Here is a 19,396-nt window from a genome sequence, read left to right on the forward strand (position 1 = left end):
ACAGAAGTTTCTAAATCCTTTTGAAATCCTACTAGAGGATATTACATGAGTATGTGTTTTACTGTATTGAGCTTGCTTCACTGAGGGTTTTTTCCTTAAAAAAAACCAAAAAAAAAACCCAACAACCCACAGACTGTATAAATTGGTGTGTAAGAGGCCTGAATAATGACTTAAAGACTTAGCTACAAAAAAACTGAAGGGTAGCATTGTGTTCTGCAGTGATCAGGTATTCACTGCAAAACTAGCAGAGCTAACATCTCTGATGGGGAGAGGAACAATGGTAGTGAAATACTCAAAAGTTTGATCTCTTTTAATTAAAAATCGTGAATGGATTTTTCCCCCCTATTTGTCTAATCCCTCGATAACTAAAACAAAACATTTTAATAGTCCCAGATTTTGGGCAAGGTGTTCCACAGGTTGTCTAAACATTGCTGTAAAATGACACATTATTTTAAACCTACCACCTTTCTTTGATGTTCTTGCATCTAAAGAAACAGCAGCTATTTGTTCTTCACTACCTTTATTGCCACTTGCAATTTTGTAGATCTGTTATACTCCTTTCCAAATCTTTTCCAGTCTGAAGACTATTTAATCATGCCCAGTGTAGCTATGATCAAATGCACAAATTGTCTTCTTACAAGGAGTCAGATTTAAGCAATAGGCTGTTCAAAACATCATTTGTGCAACAGGCTTAAAGCTACTATTCTACACTTCAGCTGCAACCAAAGAATTACAGGAAAAGAAAGAGCCACAACATTTGTTCGGTCATTTATCGCTGGCCTTTAACATCCATTATATTTAAGAAACAGCTTGCATAAATGACTTTCCACCACAGTTGTATCACAAACAAAATTTAATGCATATGAAACCTCACAAGTATTTATATTTCAAAGAAAGCTGCTACAAAATAGCATCTTGTTCAAAGACAGTTTCAAAGTTGAGGCACATGCATTTCAGCCATGTTAGCGTAAACAGCATGCAACACAAGACACTAAGCAAATGCAATGTCTGTTTGAAACATAAATAATATAAAAATTAAGATACATGAAACAATCACTGGAAATATTGGCCATGCTATCAAATGCCCTTTACAAGTCACCTTAATTACGAAATAAAACCCAACCACAAATCCTCATTCCGAGTATCTTCTAGTAAAAACTAGTATGACAATTTACATTAAAAGTCAACAGTCACACTAAAACTTATTTTGCACTAGAATGCATATAAAATATTATGATATAAATTTATAAATGTTCTAATGCTCATAAGAGCTTCTTTTGGCCCAAGGCTCAAAATAGTTTAGCTATTTCCAGAGATGTAGCAAATCACTAAGATTTAATTCCTCTTAATTGCTTTTGAAATGCATTCTTCTCTTGATGATGTTGAATTACTTGTCAAAATTTCATGTTCATCTGAACAAACGTGTTTTACTTAGTGGCACAACTAGTATATTCTAGGAGTTCCTTTCTCTCAGGTTTTTCAGGCTTCAAGAAAAACAGTTCCCTTTAAAATACATATTCATCTTTATTTTGTGCAATATTTCTTACAAGGGATAGAACACAAGTGCACTAGAGCTTTTTTTTTTTTTGGTAACAACATATTTTGAAGAAAGTTTTTCATACCATGTACATGTGGCCAAAGGCCTCAGACATTCTGAGCAACAACTGACTAGAAGTCATTTCCCTTAATAAAAAGGGTACACAATTCTGTAAAAAGGGACTACAAAACCACAGTGCTAATAATGCCCATTTTTTAGACCTTTATGATAGGCATAGCAGATGCATATATACACAATTTGTGTGGCACATTAAGCTTTCATGGGTAAATATTTGTTTCTTAATAAAAATAGATTGTAATATAAAATATTAAAAACAAGCTATTTAACTTGTACCACATGGACTTTATATATTTGACATTTAAAAGGACCATTGTATGATAATATATTAAAAGATCATTTTTCAAGTAAATTATGATTCAATTTTCATAGACAAGAACACATCTATACTAGAGTATTCCAGCACTATCTATTCCCAGTAATCTGAAATACGCAAAATATAGCATGGAAGTAAACATCTGAAAGTTTACATGTACTTCTTAATTTCAAACCTGCTTTCTGTATCCAAAATTGCTGCTGTCTTAAATGGGAACTAAGTATTGGGGCCTATTCCAAAGGGATTTGGGGAAAGCTGAAGTACTTCCCACAGAGGCCCAGTGAAAGTCAATCTAAGCACTGTAAGTGCTTAGATTTTCAAGAACAATTAACAATTTGGGTTCTTGCTTTCAGAACCAAGAGTACCCAAAATACCCTTTGAAAAGCTTATGCCCTCATCCAACAGACCACCAAAAGGTAAATTGCTCTGTTGTACTCTGTAAGATTACTTTCAAAGTTAAGTGCCTGTGAGAACAAAGGTCCGAAAGCCCTAACTCAGAAATACTTAATACCCAATTAAGATCAAGGATCAGCATATAATGTACTAGAGCAGATCAGACTTCTGAGGTCTGTATGACCTCTACTGGATAAACAGAATGCTTATAGACATTATATGCAGACATTTTTTTCCATGATTTTTTTCTTAGGAGTTTATCATTAATTCCTCAGTTACAATTGACAATCTCTGAATAGTTCCTACTTCAAACAGTGAACTCTTCTTCTGTAACTGCTATATTCAAAACAAATCATAATACTGGCATTCCTTAATGTAACATAGGCCAAGTTTTGGTTCCAGTAATTGCAGGAGTACTAGAACTTAGCCAAATATGAACCTGTTCTTGGTTACAAAAGCAGTTATACTACACTTTTTGCTTCAAAGTCTTTTTTGAAAAGAGAATTGTTTTATTAGGTGTTATCCTAAAGTGTTATATATAAGCATAATAAATTTTATCTAAAATTATTTTGTCACATCATAATTGCATCAGTGTATGTAAATATATTTAAGCTTTAAAAAATTGATTATGTTTTAATGGTGGCAAAGAAGTACTCTGCCAGCTCTTCCCTACTGCAAGTCACTGTAAATGCTTGCCTTGGAAGCCAGTATTTTACTGGCTATTGCAAATGACACAATCCATTAAACAGATTTAGTCTATTAAAATATATATATATATATATACACACACTTGAAATTAAATCTCTTTCCAGTGGATTTCAGAAACTTTATCTGCATACATTTTACAAGATCTCTCTCCCTCATTAATAGTCACTGGAGTGGGTTATCTGTAGTAGAGGAAAATCAGATCACAGTGTCTCTATTATAAAGGCTGAAGGGAGAACAGGGTACAAAAATTAGGTCACATTTTTCAATTGGCAGGTGCTTCTGTTTCTGCTTTCCCTCTTGGTGCTTCAGAAAAAAGTAGTTTCCTAAGTATGTTTGCATAGAATGGTCCATACACTTGTTTATTAAAGTTTACAATGCTTGCATACTGAGATCCAATGAACTCCACCTCTGTCTGAATCACAGAAAGGCCTCCTGGCATAGTAGGCATACATTTCTGAAAGCTTGGAAGAGCAAGCAAGCTTTTCATGAAAAACTGGATTCGTTTATCTGAAATGGAATATAAAGTACGTTCAGAACAGATATAAATCCAAGATGAAGCCACACTTGCTTTACAAGCACCCTGCACATCAGCACAGCAAGAAAAGCCAACAATGTAGACAAATACTCTCATGCCGTCACTGCAGTGAGAAACAATACTGAAAACTTCTTACATTAAGAGCTAGCTCCTGCAAAGTAGAAACAGCATAAGCCTATTGAATTGAGACCTAATATGAAGTAGATTACCTAAAGAAAATAGAAAGTAAGTTTAAATGCAGAATTGACAGAAAGGAGACCAAGTATCACTCCTTATTTTCTAAATTCTCCTCTGAAACCCTAGCACTTCTAGGTTTATTCATAAGAACACTTTATTTTTAAATTATTTCTAGCTGTGACCAGCCATGCTTTGCAATATAACGAGAACACAATCCATGGATAAACAACATTTCTTTACTCACTTTTGATTGACTCAATATTTTACTGTAGTGAAAAAGTGCTTTTTAAAAACAATTAAACAGCAGATTAAACTTCCTTGAAGTAAGCTTTAAGGTTAGCTTAACAATTTACATACAGATACATACAGTAAGACAATTATATATTCTCTTACTAACCAATTAAGGAACTGACAGGATTGTTCTCCTCGACAATACTAGCAATTTGACCCATTAAGTTATTCTGCATTTCTGTAGTAAGAGTGGGGAGGCCTCTTTCAGAGAGGGACCTGTTCACTCTGCTGCAAACCTGGACACTGATAGCATTCAGAGCCTCCTTCAAGTCAAAAGTTCTGGAAGAAAAAACGAAAGTTAACTTTTGCAGTTCCTGTAGCATAGTTTACAAGTTTAAACTCATTCCTCTCTTTTCCCATTGCTATTTTCAGGATGCTCCTTGCAATAAGAAAAATTTAGGAAGTTTATCATTTGCTTTTGCAGATTTACATACTTCCATAGATGGAGGACATAACATAAAATAGGGATGCTAACTGGGATGCAAATGGGAAAGTCATTTTAATATGCAGCATCAAGTAACACCAGTTCACTTCAATCATATACTTAAGTGTTCTCCTGGGCTGGATTCATAGCATGTCATAGGGAAAGTAAAACAGTTTCCCACTCTTCAGGGAGACTCTAGCAGACAGTAGCAGACTTGCTTGTAGCATGAGTGGCAGCAGAAATACCAGCAACCGAATAGCTTAAACTACCTCTACAACAAGTTTGAAGCAACTGGCAAGAAAACTTAGTGAACATACTGCCACAGTCTCTCCTCTATTGGGAAGAGGAACTAATAAAGTTTAATGTTATCCTTCAAATTCAGGAAGTTATAATGTCAAGATTAAAAGTCATAATTTTGAAAACATGTACTTAATACATGCAGTGGACATACGGTAGCAAATAGAGATCATGAAGATTCATTATCATCCTATCATTATCAGGCACACAAGCTATGACATTTCAACTGTTTCCTACATTTTTCAGATGCACCTGGTATCTTATCTCCTGTGTGTAAAAAAAAAGAAGTGATAAACAAGGCCTTACTTCTTGTTCATGCCTTCAAGAAGAGGAAAAGAGATCCTTTTCAGTTGGTCAGCAAGATCTGGCACATTTACAATTGCTGCACCCACCGTATTGTTTGTTATGAGACACACACAAGCTATGATTTTTAATTGATTTAGCTTTTCTCTCAACTCCTGAAGACGAACTTCATCTGTTATTAGAGTCTAGAATTGAAACAATAATATCAATTTAGAAATATAGAGGGTGAGAGGCAGGGATAAGGACAGAGAAATTTTTATAAAGCATTAATAATTTTAATCACAAATATGCCAAGTCAGAAGAGGCAGCAACTGAAAGACCTTGAATATGTAGTATGGCAAAAAGCAGCATTACATGCAAGTATCAGAGGTGTGTCTGTGGTGGGGAGGAAAGGTGAAAAACTTCTAGTGCAGAAAACTGAGGCCACTGCATTTTTTTCTCTCATCACTGCTCACAGCAATCTGTGCTCCTCAATTCAGCACAAGATGCTGAATGCTTATGGGATCCAAAGGACATTGTAGTGATTTGTTATACACAGTCTTCTGGATTCAGCTATATGTTTTGGAAAGTGTCATAATCTGAAGCACCTGGGCAGTCAGAGCAAGTCTGTATGACAACTGCTAGTTCAACCACCAGAGAGGTTTGAGGGATCTGTAGCCTGCTACAGGCAAAAAGCCAATTGCTCAGACCAAGACTGTAAATAACTTCCACAGCAAGATATAGCTGGAGTCTTATTTATTTATTATGTAAGATAAGAGTTCATCCTAAGCAAAGCACTTCACTGAGAAACACAGGGGCATTTGCCTTCAGCTGGTGAATAGTAATTCATACTATGACAAGCTAGATCCACAAGAGAATACCTGAGTATGAGCTAGACACAGAACTGGGATGCAGGTAAGAGTAAGGTGGATTCTTTTCCTTCTACTGATCCAGGGCACTAAGGACATTTTCATGTAATTCACAAATTTTCTATCAGGCCACTATAGATGGAGCTCAGGTTCCCGCTCTGCAGATGATACCCGTAGCCCTGACTGATTTCAAATTGGCTCCATTGAAAGTTGCAGAGGTCAGTATTCAGGTGTTGGAGGGAAAACAGAGTAGTGATTCTTGAAGCAACTAGTTTGCTTGCACTGAGAAAGCGCAAATATCTAATTCAGAGGGCTACAAGTTTTTAATCAACTCTGTTATAAAGCACAAGTGAATCTTTCAGCAGCAGGAGTTGGTGGGATCAGGCTGTTAGGATAACAAAATGCTATTGTATGTCTTTGAGAGAACAGACTAAGAGCCAAATGCTGTCAGTACAAGTCCTGGCCTTTGACCATGGCCAAGACTACTCTTAGGTAGAGTGGTGAGCTGTGATTGGATATACAGAAAAAAAATTAGACATTTCTAGTTGTTGACTTGCCCATATCATATTTCAGAAAACAAGGCTTGAGTATACTCTACTTCCAAGTTTACTACTCAGATGTCAAAAAAAGAGAAAGGAGAATTTTATTTCCTCTACTGTCATCACTAGCAGGATTATTACTATTCCAGTATTTTCATATAGTTAGAAATTTAAGAACACTGAAATACACTTACCTCTGGAATTGTTTTGTGATAATCCCACTGTAACAGTTTCAAGTAGCCATTATTTAGCACCAGTATAGGACTAAGATTTGGTTTAGAACTACTACAATCAGCACCAGGGGATGATGAAGATTCATCAGAAATAGAAGACAATTCATCTTCTATTGATTCCTTGATCCATTCTGTTGTGAGGTCCAGAGCACCTAAGCATTGCAAGCCAGCACAGATTTATTGTATCCTTTTATCAAAATAAGCAGTAACTTGAGAAAAGTTACATACACAGACATGATTACTGAACTTCTGAAGCCTAAACATACATAGTGGACTGTTCAGTTCTCACAAAAGCCAGTTCTCTCCCCCACTTTTTTCCCTAGCCACCTCCATTGGTTAGCTAAATCTTCTAGCTAGCTTGTACAAACCCAAAAATAGATTGTTAGATTTAAGCCAAGATTTTGGGGAGAAAAGCCTCAGTAGAGTCCATGTAGGTTTCCAAAGCATTTTTATTGTTCAGAGAGGCCAGTTAGCAGGTGGGGTACAGGACTGGAAAGCAAGGAAGTGAGGGGGGTACAGGACTGGAAAGAGAGGCAGTGAGGGGACATTAACAGCATTCATTTGTTGTTAATACAGTTAAAGAATTCTTTTGCAGGCTGCGTATACAAGCACTGTAGGCCACATCAGTGGCTGAGGAATTACATTCTAGAAACCCCTGCTCCAGATTTAAGTTTACTTTTTTCTTCCCCTTTCAAAATATATTTTCTTAAGGACAGCTTAGCTATAGTATATAAACCCTGTACCAGTGGATTCAAGTTGACTTTGCGTTATCTGAATAAATTTTCCTTGAAGTATGCATTTGGCTTTATTAAAAAAAGTTGATCCTGTCTCTTCTTACTTTCAGGCACACTGACTTTTTTTCCATGATTACTTCTGACTAACAGACTTGCTGGGTAGAAAAAGAGATAAGCGTCTCAACTTTCAGCATGTGAAGCTTCCTCCTCCAGACAGAGTCATTGCGTTTGTTTTCCACACACCAACCAATTTAGCAAATAGAAATTGGTCAGAAAGTAACCCAGATTACAGATAAGCGATTGACTGTTGGTAACTTGCTTGCCAAAGAAATCCTACATTCCTTAGATCTCCCAAAGAAATGGAATTTTCCCCCTCTAAATTAACTACAATTGACAGACAATTTTTTTCTTCAAGTCTGGCTATTTAAAGACATTCTTTTAAGTGAAAAATGTAACATAATACCTACTTGGCGTTTCTTCAAGAATTTCCTGGAATTTTGTTCTTTCATAGTCCACCAAATTGCGCTGAAGATATGGCCTAAGGTTTTGAATTGTATAGTTAGCCATATCCATTTTCATTAGGTCCAGAACATGGAATATTTGTCTAGAAGATGACAAAGTTTAAAAATCCAAGTTAGGATGGTCTCTGTTGATCTTCAACAGCACACTTAAGATATATCTATGTTAACACTGTAACTCCAATTCTGAGAGGAGTAAACTCCATTTTTAGTACTTCTGTGCAAAAGCCATCAAAAGATACAACATTATCTACTTAACTCCTTCAAATATCCTGAGAAGTATGGCATGTAAGTCTCAGTATAAGTTACAGAGAACAGCACAAATGTTGTCCAACTAAACACTACAAGCCAGTAATAGAAACGTTTTCAAAAATTGTATCAGTTGGCAAATTTCAGCCCAGATGAAGAGATTTTAACTTCTGTCCCCACTTTAATTGTGCCAAGAGAAACAATCCTTCTGACCCAGTTACTTTGGTCTTCAAATATGATTCAAGTTGCAATAAAAGCATAATAGAGCAGTAACTACCCTTTACTCTCAATAATACAATATGTCTAAGGAGATGTGAGCTGGTTTCTACACTTTGTTAAGCAAGTGCCTTACTCAACTTCCAATAATAAGATCTTCATTAATGAAATGTCAAGTCCAGAGCCTGGCCTCCCAGAGGAAGCATGCAATAAATAGTTTAGGAAGGATCAGTAAGAATGTTCCCTTTAAATTTTGTAAGGATGAGTGAGACTAAAACAGCAGTCTCAAAAACACCACAGATTACCACAGACTGCTATACGAGTGCTTCCCCCTTGTCCCCCACATTGTTCACTGGCTTAGCTATTCAGAGTTGGTAGTTTTCAATCTGGTTGTATCATTAAAAAGGAAGGTATACATAATATGTCAGTCACCATGTGCGTCATAGCCCCTCCCTCTCAATGCTTCTCCCAATTAAAAAAAAAAAAAAAATGTCCTTTAATTTGAAAGCAGGTATTGCCACTACTTGCTATTAGCAGTTCCCCTCTCACTGCCCAGGCATGCTCTCTTTCAGAGAGAATATTTCTTGTATTAAAAAAGGTGGGGTGGGGGGTGGGAGAAAAACCCCAAATACCAACCTCAATAACTCTACAATATTGTCAGTTGCTTTTAACTGTTTTATATCATTATCTCTTATTGGAGCACACAACTTTCCCATAGTGTTGATAATATAGTTTGCTAGTCCATGAATATCAACAGCATTATGCTCTGCCTGCTGTCTTATAAGATCTGTATCTAGAACTTCACAGATTTGATTTTGAATCCGGTTTGCTCCAGGAGTCAGAAAGGAAAGAAGAATCTAAAGTAGGAGAAAAAAACCAAAAAAAGATGATCAATAATTCCTTAAACATTTAGCAAACATATTGAAATAAAACTTTATTATTAGTATGTCAAGCATATATAGCTGTACTGTGACCATCTCAATAGTTCTGCAGAAATGCTCAAAACCTGTAAAGCAGAAAGCATGTCAACAATTGGACTCTTTCAAGAACTGTGAGACCTCCCTGTAAAACAAAAAAATTATTAATTTATCAAATTTTTAATTTGACTTAAAATTTTAAATGACTTAACATTGCACCAGGACTGAGGGTTTGTACTTTCCCTTGTGTGATGATCATAAACAAGGGATGTATTTAGGCAAGTACAGGCAGGTTTCTACTCTCGTTCATGCTCTGAACTCACAGTATGTTGCTGAATGGAGGTTAATAGAGATGTGCAGCTTAGAGAAAAGAGCTGACTTGCAACTGATGATCCTGCAAAGCTGAGTGGACATGCAGCTATTTGTACATGCAGCTGTCTGCATCTGTGTTATCATATCTGTGCTGTCATATCTGTTCTATTAAAATAGGTCTATAATTCTGAATAATCATTGTTTCATCTTAAAAGCAAGAACTTGAAGGTGCTTTAGATTGACTGTGAGTAAACAGACCTTTGGTGAAGTACAAGACCCTCAAACCTAAGCTGCCAAAACAACTGGGGGGTGGGGGAGGCGCATGCAAAAAAAACACCCACACAAACAAAAAAAAACAAAAACACAAAACAAAAACCCCCCACCACTTTACCTCCTTAATTTCCGCGAAGAGCTTGATAGCATGTTCATATTCTGGAGGATCTTCATTCAGTTCCGATTCCAAACAATCCCAAAATGCCTTGTGTAGAATTTGTTTCACTGTGCCCGCAAAGCTGCAGAATAAGTCAGCTGACATTAGACAACAAAAGAGATGCCCAACAGATAGATTCTGACATTGCTAAAAAATGTTTTAGATTAGTCTAGTGGCTTGCTGGGAAACACATCACATTGCAACCGTATCTGCCTTGGGCTGTGAGTCACCAGCTCCCAGACCATGACTTGAGCCAAGAAATCTCCTGAAACACTTATTGCAAAAAGTGGTGCCGACAGTTCAGAGATAGGTAAAGAGAATTTACCTTGCCTTTTAATCAACTTTGTATTGGTTTTCCTAACCTGGTGCATTATGTGCTAAGCTTTCTCAAAACTATTCTGTCATATAATAAATTATCAGTTAAGGGACTTAGACAACTAAAAATCTTTTTGCAAGTTTTCCCCTCAAAGGAAGAAAATCAGGTGACATTTTAAGATTAAAAGATGCTGAACATTTTCATTACCTACTTCTCACTTTCTCTGAATCTCCATATATTTCTGCATCTTTTCTGGAGTAGTTTAGAGCTGTGTTTGTAATGAACTATACATTCTTCTCATAACTGGACCAGTGAGCTAATGAACAGCTACATAGAAGTGCACCACTTCATCTTTTCCACAGGACTTGGAGCTGCACAGAAGACTGATACTCTTCATCTTCACAATGAGACTTCATATTGCATTGCTTTCAACTTCCACATCACCCTTAAGACAGAGTATCATATGCTCCAAGATGGTACATCAGCTCAACTAGACTGCAACACATATTCCAAGAAAGACAACTTTGACTGGGACACCTGGAGCTGTGGTACAAAATCTGCAGCCTTCCAAGATGCTTTCTGTTATCTACTCCTCCATTTCTCCTCTCTTCACAACCCATTTTCCTTTTTGCAAAATTCAGGCTCTTACCTGTTCCGTGGAAGGTCTTCATGTTTTATGCAAAAGTTTGCATTTACAGCAATTTCATGAGCTAGAGTCAAATTTGTCAGATTTCTTGCAGCTGCCATCAGTTCATCAAATGTAACCATCTTTGGAGGACTTGCTGCTGGGACAAACAAGATAATTCAAGTCAAAAAGACTATAGCAGATAAGTACAATTGAAAACATTAAAATTTAGCAGCCTAACTACAAGTAACAAGTCAAGAAGTTTTACTTCTTGCTAAGTGGACTCTAGCAGTTTACAAGCAGCAATTTAGGATCACCTGGTTTTTATATCTTCTTAATACACTAACTCAGTGAAATCTCAGCTCATCTGGACTGGGGGGGGGGGGGGGGGGGGAAGGGGAAGAACAGGACACAACATAAACCTTAGGACATTTGGAAGTGTAGTCTTTCTTATATCTGCATCTTACCCAAGATATCTTTTCCCCTTAAAACAGGAACTTTTGCTTCTCAGATTGCCTATTGACTGTTACGTAAAACCCAACATACTTAAAGCATGGGCAGTAAGAGAGACCAGATGTGCATTATAATCCTGAGCACATGATAATGGCTACATTGTGATTTAACTGTCAGTAGAGGGGGTTCAGAAGTTACTAGCTTGAGAAAACACATTTATGTTCCCTGGTAGATGCCTCATAGATTATAACCTCTTTTTTACAAATATGTATTAAGGATATAATAGAATATCCAAAATACATTTGAAAGCAAGAGTAAATCCTCAAACTTTCTAAACCCCAAATTCTGTAATTTTAGTATTTGGACTTATGCTTTTGAAGGCTGGTAGTGACAGAAGGACAGGGAGCAAACACTAGCTTGCAGCTCCACTAACAAGCTTGCTTAATACAAGACTTGACTTAAAGAATCAAACAAAAAAACACAAAAGCAAGAACCATCATACATGGTCTGAGAATGCCTACAGACATGAAAAATAAACACATTTTAACCAATATATTCTTTACTATTTATTCAAAATACCTTCCTTGTGCACATGTGTATTTTCTGTTTGATCTTAATATTTATTTTAAAAAAGTAAGATAGATTAACTTCTATGAAGTTAATGTAATATAAAACTAAAATTACATAGTTAATTTTGAAATGTGTGGAGCAAAAGGAAGAAAGACATTCTCCCAGTCAGCTAAATTTGTGTGCAAAGAGTGGGTACCAGTGTCAAGACCAGTGCAAGACTAGGAAGTCCACTGTGGCACATTCTTCCTTACGCTTTCAGAATTGAAGAAGTGCATAGGCAGACCCCATGGATACAGCTGTTGGTGGTCCACACACAAGGAGATGCCCTGCTCACAGCAAACTATGCCTTTCTCCCAATACGCTCTCAAACTGAAATTAAGAATCCCAAGTTTAACCCATGACAGCAAAGAAAAATGGGATAACTTTGCCCCATGTCTCTATGCACAGTGCAGGTAAGGGCAAAATAGGCTTACAGGCTGGGGAACTGGGTTTGCTTGAAGAATCACTGTTAAAGCTCTGTCTTGAATACTCAGAGTCGCTAGAAGAAGCTGCACTTTCAGAGAAGCGGGAAGAATCTGAATCACTGTTCTGGTCATCGCTGAGAGGCATTCTGATTCACTTTAGCTGGTACAGCAAGCCAAAACCTGGAGACAAATACATGTTCCACAAAACCAGTGCTTTCTGGATTTTTTTGTTTCTCAAAGTCAGATGCTGACCGTCACCATTGTAAAAAAAGGAACTAGTTATTACCTTTCTTAGAAAGGTGTTACAGAAAGGATCTGGGTTGTCATGTACAGAATCATGCAACCATTAATAAGCTCTAGCTATTTTGCAAGAGAGTTTTATATCTGGGCTTCTGCTGTTTCATACCTTAGTATCTCCAACATAACCAGTCTGTAAACTAGTTCTATTTCAAAAGAAGAAGGCCACCCACCATAATTGCTAAAGCTCCTTGTGGTCAGAATCCATAAGTGCATTCCTCCTAACATGACCATTCCCAATCTAGTGATAAAATAACTTGATTTTATTTCACCAGCAAGTGATGTCTTTGCAATTAGCTTCCTTTCACAAACTAAGCACAGTGAGAGCAGGAACTCCAAAGCAAACATAGCTGCTGGGGGAGAAGAGAAGTGACAAATAATTCGTAACACTGAATTTCTAACAGTACATATCTAGAAGTCTGCAAAGACCCACCTAAAGCAGCAGGCCACAGAATCTTATTAACAATGGCACGGACACAGAAATATTCCTCCTAGGGGCACATGGTAACTCTAAAGCTTCTAACATTTCATTCAGCCTATATGACAACATCAAAATGTCATGCTTCACAGTACTTGTCTCCATACAGAAACTGCTTTCCAGGCAAATAACCGGCAACTGCATAGAATTCAAACAGCTGCATAGTACTGATACCCATGAATAATAGTTGTAAAACAGGAAATGAAAAATCCTTTAATCATTAAAACCACAAACCGGAAGTCAACACTCATAATTACTCCCAAAGGAATTTGCCCCAGATACCGAAGCTAGCTGTCCATCTTTCATTATGGCCATGAAGCATCCTGTAGTAGAGTTTATGAACAGACATAGTCACCAGCACCACTAGGTCTTCTTGAACAGGAAGCCAACATGTCTTCCATCTGCAAGTTTAGGTTAGGTACTAAGTAAGATGACTTCATTTATGTTTAAATAGCACCAACGTCAGAAAGCAAAGAACACTGCAACTCTGTCCAACTTGGAAAAAGCCACTTTTGATAGCAAAAGGATGACCTCTGTGTGTACCTACCTGAAGCAGAGAGAATGGTAAGGAAGATTTTTTTGTTTAGTTGGTTATGCAGGCACCTAGCCACAGCTTAGCGCACTTGATTTTTTGGGTACCAGCTCATTCTAGATCAATCTTTGTAACTTGATGAGGTATTACATTGAGGAACGCTCCCATGCTAATTGAGATAATTAACATTTGTTCAGTTTTTATTTCTCAGCCTCTCACAAAAGAGGAGAACATGCACTTGAGTGTTATTTCTGCAGTGTTTTAGGCTGGTTTTTGTGGAAAGAATTAAATGTATCAGCAAGAACACTGCTGGCAGTTTATTTACTTACTAGAGAAGTCATGAGATTTTTGATGAAGGTATAACAGGTCATAGGTTAAAGACCTATGGTTTTAGTTGTGATCTTTAATATCATACCTGTTCTCAATTTTTTGTTAGAAATGATAAAATTGCTGTTGTACTAGAACAACTAGATATCAAGTGATATCGTCTAAACAAGATGGCAAGTTGCAATCAATCCTGGAAAGCCAGCAGGTTTTGAGATATTTTGACTTGGAAATTGTAATTGTCTAAGTTACAATTACAAATGAGTCACTAGTTCATGTTATGCAAGAGATGAAAACCATTTCTTCCACTGTGATCTGTTGTACAGATGTCAGAGCTAGAGCTGATAAGAAATTAATTGTAATAAGTAACCAAACCTTAGAAATGTGTTCCAGGTTCCTTATGTGAAACTCCTCATCTAAAGACAGCAGCCCTACAGATATGATGTTTTGCAGGCTCTGTATCTACTGTTTCTGGATCAATATCAAAACAACCCATTTCCAGGTTTTAATCATGTATAAAACCCATATATAAACTAGCCTGTAAAATGTTAGCCTTTTATGTAGCCTGTGATTTGGGAGGGGGAAATCTGTTAGCAGCCTATCAGACCACAAGGTAGAAATTCACTTGCCTGGTATGAGCACTTCAAATCACTACTACTTCGGTTTAGGTATTTAGAAAAGAACATGAAGGCATCAAATGACCACTTAAAAACCCATCCTCACACAATTTTTACATCATCATTTCAAAAACATTTATTCTCAACTGTCAGTATGTTAATTCTGATAACAGACTAAAAGATTCAGATTTGCAAGGTGATCCTAGAAGGAAAAAAAAAAAAAAAAAAAAAAAAGTAATGAGCTGTGGAAGAAAGTCAGCAACGCCATATTCCACCATAATCTGTGTGGTCAAGACCACCAAACGGGTAAGGTGGAAATTAAATAAGCTTCCGTACATGGTAAGTCTTTGCAGACTACTCCTAGCAAAGCATCTTTCAGCAACAAATACCTGCATTTCAGAGAGACCCATAACCTATTTTGATGTACTGAGACCATGCCTGTTCATACAGTTTTACCAGTACGGTGCTTCAGAGGACTTCATTTCATTAAGAAGTTCCAACAAAGCAACATGAGACAGCACACTACAAAAAAATAAAAAAATAAAAAAATTCAATCTTTGCCAGAATAAATGGATTTCCCAGTAGAATTTCCCAAGGGGAATGGGGAAAGAGAAAATGGGCATATTCTGCGGATTCAGTACATTACTGCTAAATTGCAAGTTTAACAGCCACAGAAGGCAGCAAGCACATGAAAGGAAACACAAGTGGAATACACAAGCAGAATCTGGATATGCAATCTAGTGTTTTTAATATGCTGCCCAACAGCTAAAAAGCACAAAGAAAAAGCATTCATTGAGTATATCAAAGAAAATCGCAAACTGAAGAAGGCTTTTCTAATTAATTATAACAACAGAGGACTGAATTATTTAGTACCTTTTTAACAGCACACACTGGAAAAGCTTCTTTTCCTTATGCTTTTGTAGATAGTTTAGAGCTCCTCAGAAGTTACAGAGGGCAAAGTTCATGGGTAATTTTAAATTTAGATTAATACAATTTCCAAGTAAAAATTATTTCAGAAAGTCTTTTAGTTTTCCAGAATCACTTTGTAACTCACCATCTTGACTAGACAATACCACCTTCTTGTTTGTAAGTTGTTCATTAGGAATTACATATTAGGCTGTTGTTTTAATAGACAACTTAATATGGCACCAATTCTATTAAAGGGTCAGACTCTTGTTACAACCTGCTTTACCCTTCCTGTATTAAAAAACAACTAATGCCTACTTATATTTTAGGTTTGATAGGTTAGCAGTAGATTTCACTTAGCCATATGCTTTTTTTTTTTTTTTTGCTTTTTTTTTTTTTTTTAAGATCAGTTCCATTTTGCAGTATTTTTAGGATAAATCCTAGGTGTAAGGCAAAGCTAAAACAACTTTTAAATGCCCAAAGCATCAGTCCATTTTCTCTTCTCCCTCATGACCAAGCTATTGGTTATTTTAACAGGGAAGAATTAAATTATCATGGATTCTGCTGCTGTTTAGACACAATTTTAGATTATGCCTTTTACCAAACCTGCAATGGAGCACAACATCGCAGTTTTCTGAAGGCATCCTGCTCTTACACAGTCATTACTTCACACAACCTGATCACTAAGAAGCAACTAGATCACAACATCAGGTTAGTTTTACAGCATCTTCCAGTCACATTCAGCACCACACTTCTTTACCCATTTGGGATTACCTGGTCCACAACATCTCTCCCCCACACACACTTTTATTCCTAAGTGTTTCTGTTAATAGTTATTTTATGGATCACCTGGAAAGATGAAGTGGAAGGTTTTGTTTCTCTTCAGATATCTTCAAGTTTTTTCCACAGCCCTGCTTTGTTCACAAAGTGATACCTCCTTCTGCACACCCTTTCTAAGCGCTCTGTCCTGTTTTACCACTACGAGCTTAATTCTGTTTATTCCACTGGGCTCATGCCTTACTATCTTCCAGCTGGCATCTGCTGAATCTCCTTTGGGCTAGAGTTTCCCTTTCACAGACACCACCTTTGTCAGCACTCGGCCTGCGGTCCCACAGCGCAGGGGGAGAAAAGAGCCTTTGTTAACAGTTACAGAACTGCCTGGGTCCTCCCCTCTCCCCTTCCCAATTTTGACAGCCTGTAACAGACATTTTTCTCCTCGAGCTTTCTCGTTGCAGGGCTTCCCCCTTTCTAATACGGACGGCTCTTGCTGAAGGCTTTAAAAGGAGGAAAGTGAGATGTATGTTTTTTAAGCGGTTGGTTACGGGGACAGCCACAGCAGTGGCGCTACCTCAGGCACTTATGTAACTTGCTCCCCTCAGGGCCGGGGGCGAAGCCTCCCCTTCGGGGCGCCCAGGGTAACCCCCCCCTCCCCCGCCATATTGCCTCCCCCCCCGCGGAGGGAGGGGGGAAGGGCCGCTGGCTCCTCCTCTTCCTCCATCTGTTTAGCGCCGTATCTCCTCCCCCAGCCCCATGTTTTTTAAGTTACCGGAGGCAGGAGTTTGGCACTCGCCGACCCAAACAAACAGCGTTTCCAAGGACAGGCCCGGGAGGGGACGGAAGGGAGGAGAGAAGAAGGGGGGCGGGGGGGGGGGAAGGACCCTCTCCGCGAGCTCCGGGGAAGGCGAGAGCGGCTGCCAGCCGCGAGCGTCCCGGGTCCGGCCCCGCGGGGCTGGGGGGGCGCAGGGCGCCCTGGCTGTGTCGGGCAGCCGCGGCGGGGACGCGCCCCCGGGGCGCCCTTGCGCGGCCGGAGCGGGGCCGCAAGGACGGCAGCCGCGGCCGCTCGCCGCGGCGGGTCGCCACGGCGGATAGCGGGGACGGGAGGAGACAGCCCTGCGCGCAGGGGGCACGGGGCGCGCTGCGGGCCCGGGGGCTGCAAGACCCAGCGGCTGCAGCAGGTGCCTGGGGCCGCTTCGGAGCGGGGCGCCGGCAGAGCACAGCAAAGCAGCCAGCCCCCCTCGCCCGGCAGGGCAGGAACCATCCCCCAGACGGGTTTGGCCAGCACTCACCCCACAGCTCATCGCCCCGGCACCCCGCTGCAGCGCAGCGCAGCCCGGCCGCAGCCCTGCCCCAGCTCCCCGCTGGCACTCACCGCGGCGACGGCAACTGCTCGCCCTGCTCAGCCGCGCTCGCCGAGGCTTTAAACAACCCCCCCCCCCCCCCCCCCCGAGTTATATACCCAGCCCGGACTATTAGTAGCTTCCTTGGGCGCGTCCATCTCCCGCCGGCGGCAGGGGGTGCTTAGCACTTTGATGCCGCCTAGCATCGAGCTGTCCCGAAGGACCTGGGTTAACCTTCCCCTCTCCCTACACAGATCATCCCTGCGTCCTCATTTTGTCCGGAGCCTAGCACTAAGCAAGGAGAAAGATGAGTGTATAGAGCAAGACGCTTATCCCTCTTCCCCGCCCGGTTGAGTGGGCCCTGCCGGTGGGTGGGGTGGGGAGGCGAGAGGAGGGGCTGGGCGGTGTTTACGGAAGAGCCGCACCAAGCCGGCCCGACCCCGCCCCTCCCCCGAGGGGGGCGGGGCCTCCGCGCTTAGCCCCGCCTCCGGAGCGACCTCACCCGTGGTGGGGGGGGGAATATGGCTGCCTCCCCCCGCGCCCCCGCTGTGGGGACCGTTTGCACACAGTGGGGGGGCCGCACTGCTGCGGAGGGGCAGAAACGGCCTGCCTTCAGCAGGGGAGGAGTGGGCACTGCCACCCCCAAGTGCCTTGGCCCTGCTCCGTTCCTTGTGCTGTCAAGGCAGTGTTGAAGGTGCCCCCAGAGGCCTCGCTGCCTGCGCCCCTCCGGCCGTGGGGCGAGGTGCCCCCGCCATCTTGGCCTCGGGGGAGCCCCTCAGGGCCGCGTCCGCCTTTGCTCACCCATCTTGCTCATGGCTCTGGCATTACCAGGCTGGGCGAGGGCCCGCTGAGCCACGCGCCTTGAAGCAGTGCAGCGCTATTACTGTAAACGCTTTGCTTATTGCTGCATTGACCTCATCCACGGAGCAGGTTCACAGGGGTGGCAGGGCCTGTTGGGGCCATCGTGCCTTCCTGTCACGGGAGCTCCCTGCCACTACTGCCCCACCTAACAGGAAGCCAGGAGGGCAAATGCTCACGGTCACCTCCAAGGCAGGTGCTCACTAAATTGAGCCTCATTAAGGCACAGGCCTCCCCTTCTTGCAAATAATTACTTCATCACTAGCATGTGTGACAAAGCTATATGGGGTAGATGCTGTATTCAGACAGACCAAAGTCCGCTATGGGTCCTAGTGATACAGCAAGAGCTCCAAGTGGGGAATGGAGATTGGCCATGCAAGTGTCGTGTGCAAGATGCTTTTCCAAGACATGCAGAGCTGTGCTGCTTTGTGTCTAGCTTTCAGGCAGATTAAATGGGATTAAGTCGAACAGCCTAATAGCTTCCATAAGGAAGAGGATGTTTTAAGTAACTGTGTTTGCACTACTTTATCCCAGTTTTTGCATGTCACATGGCAACAGCAGTCTGAGAGAAGCTCAAAAGACCTTTGGGAAAGGCTGTTACGGCTTACAGCTGGAGTGCCTTGTACAGGACTATTTTCACTTCCAGTGATGTATTTTTTATTATTTTTACATCTATTTTAGCTTAAATACCATCTGAAATGTATGAGAGTGGGGGAAACCTCAGTTCTGGTCTTTGCTGTGAGGGCTGCTGATGCCTTTTATTAACTAACTGGTTGTATCATGT

The 19,396-nt window shown here is 40.3% G+C and overlaps 1 protein-coding gene across 7 annotated transcripts; it reads right to left on the minus strand.

The window, feature by feature from the left end:
* Positions 1–835: 835 nt before the first annotated feature.
* On the minus strand, positions 836–17,856 carry TCP11L2 (t-complex 11 like 2). 7 transcript variants are annotated; one of them, XM_064513441.1, is made up of 12 exons: positions 17,787–17,801; positions 16,487–16,738; positions 15,121–15,253; positions 12,493–12,663; positions 11,021–11,156; positions 10,017–10,137; positions 9,033–9,253; positions 7,881–8,017; positions 6,641–6,831; positions 5,063–5,244; positions 4,142–4,314; positions 836–3,539 (listed from the first exon to the last, which is right to left on the minus strand). In XM_064513441.1, the coding sequence occupies exons 4-12, from the start codon at positions 12,626–12,628 to the stop codon at positions 3,295–3,297; spliced, it is 1,542 nt and encodes a 513-aa protein (XP_064369511.1). In that variant the 5' UTR covers positions 12,629–12,663; positions 15,121–15,253; positions 16,487–16,738; positions 17,787–17,801; the 3' UTR covers positions 836–3,294. The 7 variants fall into 7 exon arrangements, with proteins under 7 accessions (XP_064369511.1, XP_064369518.1, XP_064369528.1 ...); XM_064513448.1 differs by lacking the exon at positions 16,487–16,738 and having other exon boundaries at positions 17,787–17,841; XM_064513458.1 differs by lacking the exon at positions 15,121–15,253.
* Positions 17,857–19,396: the final 1,540 nt, after the last annotated feature.

This window comes from Dromaius novaehollandiae, chromosome 1, assembly GCF_036370855.1.
Source record: "Dromaius novaehollandiae isolate bDroNov1 chromosome 1, bDroNov1.hap1, whole genome shotgun sequence".
In the NCBI taxonomy this organism is placed as follows: domain Eukaryota; kingdom Metazoa; phylum Chordata; class Aves; order Casuariiformes; family Dromaiidae; genus Dromaius; species Dromaius novaehollandiae.